This window comes from Thunnus maccoyii, chromosome 1, assembly GCF_910596095.1.
Source record: "Thunnus maccoyii chromosome 1, fThuMac1.1, whole genome shotgun sequence".
Classification (NCBI taxonomy): domain Eukaryota; kingdom Metazoa; phylum Chordata; class Actinopteri; order Scombriformes; family Scombridae; genus Thunnus; species Thunnus maccoyii.
In genome coordinates, this window is record NC_056533.1 from 25,045,708 (window position 1) to 25,054,820 (window position 9,113).

General features: G+C 40.0%; 1 protein-coding gene across 4 annotated transcripts in view; it reads left to right on the forward strand.

Moving 5' to 3' along the window:
• cbfa2t3 (CBFA2/RUNX1 partner transcriptional co-repressor 3) overlaps window positions 1-5,564 on the forward strand; it is a 41,352-nt gene extending 35,788 nt beyond the window's left edge. For 2 of the 4 annotated variants that reach the window (XM_042412287.1, XM_042412279.1), the window contains 2 exons: window positions 371-561; window positions 1,547-5,564. In XM_042412287.1, the coding sequence (XP_042268221.1) occupies window positions 371-561; window positions 1,547-1,927 (572 nt within the window). In that variant the 3' untranslated portion in view covers window positions 1,928-5,564. Of the gene's footprint in view, window positions 1-370; window positions 562-1,537 lie in introns of all 4 variants that reach the window. The other 2 variants (XM_042412296.1, XM_042412304.1) reach the window with 1 other exon arrangement.
• Window positions 5,565-9,113: the final 3,549 nt, after the last annotated feature.

Consider the following 9,113-nt stretch of genomic DNA (forward strand, 5'->3'; position numbering starts at 1 on the left):
CCCTCCGGTGGAGATATGCATCCCCACCGCTGGGGAGATTATTCAGTTGCACTGTAAACTCTGTCTAACAATTTCTATTAAAATTATCCTGATGACAAGAGGACAATCATGCAAACAGGGAATCCCTGGATGTTAGATGAACAGCCAAGTTGGTGACAAAACTTTGGAGACATCTGCTGTTGTTGAATTAATTATTGAAGTCTGGCTGTTTCCCTTTTCTGGCAGAACGTTTTAAATCTTGGATGGTGTACATCTGTTCACTGAGCTACAACAAGAAGGCAGCTTAAAGAGCCTCAATAAAGGATGACAGAGTAGGCAGAAGCACTAACACCTTTCTCTCTCTCTCTCTCTCTCTCTCTCTCTCTCTCAGAGGAAGCAGTGAATGAGGTGAAGCGACAGGCGATGTCAGAGCTGCAGAAGGCGGTGTCGGACGCTGAGAGGAAGGCTCATGAGATGATTTCAGCAGAACGCTCTAAAATGGAGAGGGCGCTGGCCGAGGCCAAGAGGCAAGCCTCTGAGGATGCACTAACAGTCATCAACCAGCAGGAGGATTCCAGTGAAGTGAGTATCACAGACCCCCCACCTACACCTTGGTCCTCTCATTCGTTCTTAAATTCCCCGCTCCTCAGGTTCTTCACCTTTCATTTGCTCCAGCCATCTACCACAACTTACTTTGTCCTCTTTGTCCTCTAAGTTTACCTATGTGGTGTAATCCTGGAGGATTTCTGACAGTAATTTTGCTGCTACATACAGCTGGCTGCTCTTGGTTTGGTGCAACACCATGCTGTCATCATTATTGCAGAAACAGCCCAGTTGTCTGTGTAATAAAGGCAGATAGACACAGATTGGAGCAATGTGCCAGGCTGAGGCCATTACAGAGCAGTTGACCACCACCTGCTGGTAACACAAACCGGTGGCCTTGGACCAAGACCTAAGAGCCTGAAAATTAAATCACTATGTAATAAGAACAGACTAAATTTAGGATAAGAGACATAAATCGGATAACAGAAGAGACTCAGTGCATGTTTCATTATACATTTAAAAGATAGGTAGAATTTTTCAAATCCATCTTAAAACAATAGTCAGGTGCCCATATGGACATTGAAACAGATTTTTGCTCACTGTAATCATGGAAACTGTCCAGGGACACACAAAGAGGGGAATTTGTACAAAAAAGACAGAAACTTTAGGAGATGGAAACACTTGATTTTACTAATTTGGACTGCTGAAGCCTCAAAGCTTCAGATTGACTTTTGAATACATTTTTGCACCAAACTATGACTGTGGATTTTGTTCACCATAATTTACATTGAAAGTGCATTAGGAAGGGATTTTTTCAATTACTAGTATGAACAGGAGGATGATTACAGAAAGCAAAACCTTTTTCAATATTCATCTGTGCACCTGACCATTGTTTTAAGACAGACTTAAAAAAAATTGTGAACCTATATATTGAGTTCAGTCTAAAAGAGAAAATTCTGTGATATCCTGGAACAAAAAAGAGACTTATTTTTATCAACCTACTCTCTCCCCACTGTCTCACCAGAGCTGCTGGAACTGCGGGAGGAAAGCCAGTGAGACGTGCAGCGGCTGCAACACAGCTCGCTACTGCGGCTCCTTCTGCCAACACAAAGACTGGGAGAAGCACCACCATGTTTGTGGTCAAGGCCTGCAGGGCCTGCCAGGGGGCAGCAGTGTCCCTCTAGGCACCCCCTCCTCGTCCTCAGCGTCCTCCAGTGCACCCCCCACCCACTCGGAGAGCACCCCTCCAGGACCACTGTCCCTGGCAGGCCAGAGCAGTATTGCGGCAGGGGCTGGCAGTGGCAGTGGAAGTGTTTCTGCCAGCCCCAAGGAGAGCAGTTCCAGCAGTGCCTCTCGCTCCACAACCCCAGCTACCCCCGCCCTACTAGACGCCACTTCTCGCTGACGTCTGACCTTTGACCCTTTTCATGCATACTAATGCGACAGTGCCCACACTCCACACAAAACCAAACTGAGGAATCTTCATCGCACACATTTCCTTTCCTCTTCCCATTATGTCAGTCCTTGTTTCCCTCTTATCTTAAGCTCTTCTGAAATTCTTCTCACTACCTGATGATAGACTGGTTGGCTCAACTTGTCAACCTCCCCCAAAAATATTTTTTCTGTCTTTCTCTCTTTCTCAAACACAGCCACAAATACAAAGATTCCAGCCTGGGGTTCAGTGTAATGTAACGCATGAAAAGAGCAGTATCTCACATCTCTGTTTTCAGTAACAGAAACATATCAGATGTGTTTGCTGAGAACATGAGCTTTGACTTGAAGATGTGCCCTCAGTAATGTAAGCACGGTAATTTACGTCCACGTAAGGACACAAGATAAGGGCTGTGGTAAAGCATCATCGATGGGGGAGATGACTAGACCGATTAGCACTTGGATAGGATTTCCCTTTAATTTCACACCAATGAGAGACAAGTACCCAGCCCTGATATGTGCACTACCAGTCCAAACAGTTCACTGATGTGGCACTTTTTCTACAGTGTCGTAATGGAGACAGAAAAAGGACAAATTAGCTTTTTTTTTTTTTTTTTTTTCAAATGGATGAGGGAAGGGGAAAAACCTGTGATGCGATTTATTCTTCAGAAACACAGCTTAGTATTTATTAAATGTTTCTTTCTGGCTTTAAGGGAAAATAAAGAAAAGTCCAAATATTCTAAATAAAGAATAATAATGATGATGATGCTGATGATAACGATAATAATGATATGAAAATAAATGAATTTTAAACTGCTAACTACCTTGCTAGCGAGCCAAGAAAATCTACACCGGACTCACCTCTCTGCACCATTGTGAACCCAAATAAATTCAAAGATGAAAAATAACATGATCCAAACCTTTGTATTACACTGCCAAAGTGAGTAAGTAAGCGATAAGGAGAAGCACTCATCTTATAACCAAACGCAAAGCAACATCACCTCCTCAGCAGATAAGCCAGCCCTGAGAGGACCAGGCTGCAGAGAAGCTGCAGAACGGGACCCAGAGATAGTCAGACAGTAAAAACAAAAAAAAAACAAAACAAAACTGTGATCTGCTTTGATCTGCAGCTGCTTCCTGCAGCCTGGACGAAAATACAGCGATTCCTCAGTGATGGCCCAGACTAGTGAATATGGAAAATGCTGTGAACTACAAGAAAGACTTGATGAAATGGATGGAAACCCTGCCACAGTGTGATTTTTGTGAATGGTAACAGAGAGGACGGAGAGAAAAAAAAAAGAGGAAAGGAAAAGCTACACAGCCTCAAAGGAGACAAAGATACATACATGGAAATGGAGCTGCCAAAAACCTCAAAACAAGCTTGAAAACATTATTCCAAGAAGGAATTGCATACTACGGACACGTATGGAAAGATTGTTTTTTTTTTTTTTAAAGCTCCAATGACGAGGAGATATTTCAAGGAATTGCTGTTACCTTTACATTCACTCCCTCCTTTTCCAAAGCATGATAAACAAATGAAAGAGCCTAGTGAAGGGCGGTGTAGACTTGGTTCTCCTCTCTCTTTCTACCTCCCCTCACCCCACACCTCCCTTCTACGCTCTTCCCCGACTACCTGACTCAAGTCCGCCCCCGACCTCGGCCTGCTTTGGACAGAGCCTCAGAGCAGTCACGTGGTGAGGGATCAAACCTGCTTGTAGATATTGTTCCTCTTTTCATTTTTTCAATAATGTCTCTTGTCGCTGATGTCCACATGTGCTGCCCTTGTGTATATCCAGAAAGATGGACTTTTGTTTTGGTTTTGTTACCTTTCATTTTCCTCTTTTACATTTTGGGCTGAGCAGTGAAGTCAGAGCAAGGACACTTGTTTATGAGAGGAAGCCCCCCCCATAGTACTTATTGTTTGATTTGTTGTATCTATATTAATGAGATGAAACCCCTCTTGTAGAATATTTTGTATTGCTCGCATTGTAAGACAGTGAGAGGACGGAGGTGCAATATGAAGAGAATTCAGCTACTGATGGAACCTCAGCAACTGCCCATAGGGTGTCATATAATATAGATACATATAAATATATTTAAAGTAACATCAGTAACTTAATGTGAATGTACATAGTATTTAAAGAGGTCCAAAAATGTGTTTGCCAAATAACAGAAACCTTTAAAGTTTAATGTCCAGAATATGATTTTCTCACAGTACATTTGTTTCTCAAATTTATCAATTCCCCCCCTCCCCCCGCCCCATACAATTTAAAAACTTTCAATTTTCATTGAAATCAAAGTGTCATGTGACCCTGAGTGGAGGAGACTGTTGGTAACAGAGGTAAAGTGGCTCCATAGAAGACCACAATGCAACATAGCTGAAAATAGATGAAAACAGATTAAGGGTGGATGGACTGTACAGGACTTCTACAACAGTTTCTGAATGAATGAATTAGGCCTTAATTTACCATCTTAGAAAAATCATTCACATTGTACTACATCAAGAGACAAATTCTGTAATTTTTATGTTTTGCTTTTCTGGCAAAATCCTGTCATTGTCCCGTGCTTCATCCACCCCAGGTCAGTTTACATCCTGCAGGAGGGGACTCAACAGTGGCTCAGTTTCAAATTTAGTTATTTCACACCAAATTTGGGACATGTCAAAACTTTATTTCTCACGTATATTGACTCCTGTGACTCAATGTGAAACATCACCATCCTCTGGCCTCAAGTGCCACTGTAGTGACCCTCTCTCTTGGTCCTCATCATCCTGTGTGTGCGATTAGGTGTGTTTGTTTCCCCCCAGGTGCAGGACAACTGATTACTGTAGGGTTAAATGATATGCCAGTGTTAAGCTACACTAAAGCTAACCTTGAAGCTTATTTTGATACCCAATCTTTTAAATGTTGTTTTGTTTTTACGGATTATTGTTTATTTGTAAAGATGTAAATTGAGCATTAAGCTGAAGATCTGGGACAGCCATGAGGGTAGCACCACCTCTTTAGGGTTTATTTTAATTTTCAGCCTTTCCCATATGTGCCAGCATACCATCATCAGAGGTTTTACTCACTGCAACAGAGTGCCTGTGGCAGCCATGCTCAAGCAAATTTCACAGTGATTAACTTTACACAGTTGGCCTCATAAACACTTGGACCAAACTTGGAAAAAAAAAGGTATCTTTATATTTTCAGTGGATGGCATAGCAAAAAATTAAAACTTTGCTTTTGTTGCTTGTTTTCAATTATCCACAGATTGTTACAGTGAATAATGACTTTCTTTTGGACTATCTGAGACATATAATTCAAACGAGATAAGCTGCAAGGTACCCCTGCATCTGCGTATAGCATTTCTGTATGTGTGTTAAAAAATTACCTTAATATGGTGTTGACCTCAGCCTTTTTGTGTCATTTGCTCCTTTCTCCCCATGTCTAATTCCTCCTCCGCTAATACCACAGACCACTCCTCACAAACCCCCCCCTCACACACTTGCTACCTCCTTTGACCATACAGCTAACCACCAGGAGAGGTTGACCTGGACTTTGAAAAGCTGGGCTGAGAGCAGACATGGAGATGCAACACTCAAAACCGATCATATCTGTCTGAAAATTATTTGAAAAAAAGAAAGAACGTTGAAAGGAATTGCCATTACTGATGATGTGGAGGAATATTTATTTTCACCAGACCTCACCTTTTCGATCACATCCAGCTAACAAAACAGATACTGCTGGACTTTTAGTAAAAATCTTTATATTATAACATAGGGTACACATACAGTCAAGCATGCATATTACCAAACTGAACACAGCATCAACCATGACATGCCATTTGTTGTCCAAAACCAATAAAAGCACAGACCAAAGTACTCCTGCATCGCCATAGTAGGCTTTGACATGGTGTGTATTGACAGACCAGAAATAATAAGGTTAGAAGCTCCACTACACCAGTTAACCAAAGTGTCTGAAATACACACGCTCAGAGCACAAGAGTGAAGAGTGCGCTCATGTTTCAAATGTGTAGAACTCACATTCAAGCAATCAAAGCGCTTGTTGTGCACATATTGAATAGTGCTTCTGTAAAAACAATAGAGGCATCTCCTTCAGAAAGCCTATACTGATTGCGTGTTCTCACAGTTACAAAGCCTTGCAGAGATAAAATGAATGCATGGTGGGCATGTGTTTTTGTGTGAATGGGGGTGTGTGTTTTGTAAAAAAAAAAAAAAAAAAAAAAAAAAAGATCCTTTTTCTTCATGTCTCTGTACTAACTACTTGAAACCTTCAGAGCTTTAATGAAACATCCCAGACAGACTATAGTGGCAGAGCGATTCACATTATGTAGCTTTCTGCAGTAAAATATTGAGTTTGCATAGAATATCCACATCAAAACAACATTGTGATGACAGTTCCTTTCAACCCTGAGTGCTTTGCATGTGCGTCCTCGTCTGCGAGTAAGCCCTCAGATAAACAAACAAAGCCAAACCCAATAGACCACTTATAAATGACCAAAATGCAACCAAAAGCTACACCTATTTTTTGCTTTGATTCCTCGTTGGTTCATGTTTTTTGAGTTATCTCCCAGCATTAGAGAACTTTCGGGGTCGAAACTGTCCTTCACTGAGATCCTCCCTCCTGATTTCATTCATCGGGTCAAACATGTTCTGTTCAGCTGGGTGTGTAAGATACATTAAGTCATGAAACAAACAAGATTTGTGCCGAGGTGTCTGCACTCTTTGAAGATATTGTAGATGGCAAACGCATAAGGGCTCTGCTGTTGTGAACACCATCCAAGGGTCTCCCAACACTTTACAGTCATATCAGTCACTTTTCTATTTGTTTAACTATGTACATGATATGGGCAAAACGCATGTTTAGAAAAGACAAATATTAGCAGGTTGGCATTTTGTCTCTCCCTACCCCAACCAGTAACTCTACCAGTGAAGTTTCATCTGAAGCGATGGTGACACGTCCTCCCTGTGAAACAGGCACTGATGAATAGCTACAGTAGAAAGCTAAAGTGGCAAACAGTGAATACAGCACTTGTTTTCCCCAAAAAAGCCATGGCTCAGGATGGTCCTGTTTTTACCTTTACATAAATTGAAAAAAAGGTTTATGTTTTTTTTTAATGTGTAGGGAAGCATTCTATACTGTATTGTGCAATACATTGTTACAGAAAAAAAACATATTTCTGTAGGAAGGGTTGGCGCTTTGAAGATTTTTCTCCTTTTGTTTTTATTTCCCTCTTCAAAAGGTCCTGTTGCCGTTTTTAGATGAAGTAAACTGTGCCAGAAGAATTAAATTCTGATTTGTATTTATTTCTTGCATGCTTTCCTCCCTGTTGCTAATACCGCTCTTTAACTGTTCGCTCTGTTGGATGTGTGAAGCTGTAAAACATTCTAATTCAGGTTATTGTCTGTGTTGAACAATGTAACTGTGTAATTAAAACATGAAATGAAGTATTCATCACTCTTGTTGCTTTTCTTCTTTAAATGCAGGCTTATTCAGAGATTACACCCCCAGAAAACAAAACAAGAATCAATTATTATTGAATCATCACTAACATAAAGTGTATTATATAAAAAGTCAGAAAGACATGAGTAATCATATAGTGTATGCGCACAAACAAAACAAATCACAAACAAGCTTATTCATTGTCTGTGAAATAAATATTTACACATTGAAAAAAGCTCATAACGCATAAGCTCATGCACAGTTTTTTTCAACAAACTCACACTCCAAACTCACAAAACCAAATTTTAACAACTGATTGTTACTACATCTATTATACATTCTGGCACCGTCCTTTAAATTTCACACCTCCTGAACCTAACCTCCTTCTTATATTAAATGTTTTAAATTACATATTTAAGTGTAGAGTGGAATTCTCGTCCCCTCGTGTTTTTGAATTGGGTTATTTTGTTCTTTAACTGTTGTGTTTTCTATATTCACATAAGCATTTACAGTGTTAAATTTTAATTACTGTAATGTTTTAAGAGTAGTTATGTGTTCTAATGTTTAAAAAGGTGCCCCAGCTATTGTCCATAAAGTTGGGGAACTCACAAAAGAGCAGCAGTGGCAGAGATATCCTGACTTTTTGTCCCAAGTTCGGGACACTGGATCCCACACTTGTCATAGTCAGTGGTGAAAAGTAACTAAGAACATTTATTCAAGTACTTTACTTAAGTGCAATTGTTTGGTACTTGTACTTTACATGACTACTTCCATTTGATGCTACTTTATACTTCCACTCCACTACATTTCAGAGGGAAACATTGTACTTTCTAATCCACTACATTTATCTGGCAGCTTTAGTTACTTTTCAGATGAAGATTTGACACAATGGATAATATAACAAGCTTTAAAATATAACACATTGTTAAAGATGAAACTAGTGGTTTCCAACCTTTTTGGCTTTTGACGTTCAAATGATCCAATATTTCACCAAAAATCAAAGATTAGAGAAAAAGTCCAAAAACTGAAAACGGATTTGTGTATCAGAACTTTGTTTTTTCTTCTTCCCTCCTCTGTTAATCATCTCACGACCCCTCAGATTTATCATTTATTTATTGACTAAACTAGCTAACTGCATATAAAGTAGTTGAAACTAGCTCCACCTCCAACAGCTACAACAGTAACATGCTGCTTACATGCTTCAGTATTAATAATCTAATGATGTCATATATTTATAAACAATTTTTCCACCGCTTTACAACCTTAACAGTAGCGATGGAGTAGGCTACAGTGGAGCCTATGATGTAAGCACTTGTCAATAGTGTTTTAGTAATCACTCTCACTGCCAGAAGGGGCAGTCAAAAGTCCCGCACTACAGCTTTAAAAAAAGAAATATTCTGTCATTTTAAAAAAAAAAATCACTTCTGCTTTAAAAAAAAAATATTATATTTACATTTACAGTTTGTCATTTGGCAGACACTTTTATCCAAAACGACTTACAAGCGAGAAACTGGGAATTTACAATAATTGAATGTAGGTACATCTCATCATTTATTATCAAATGATAGCTAAATAATAATTTAGTTCTCATTTTACCAGTTGTCCATCATGGGTGTAAGGTGGGGTGGGGAAGGTTACCAGGGCAACGGGCAGGGCCCTTTTTAGATGCGCCACTGGGAGGAGGACACCCCCCTCCCCTCCAGCGCCTCTCTCACC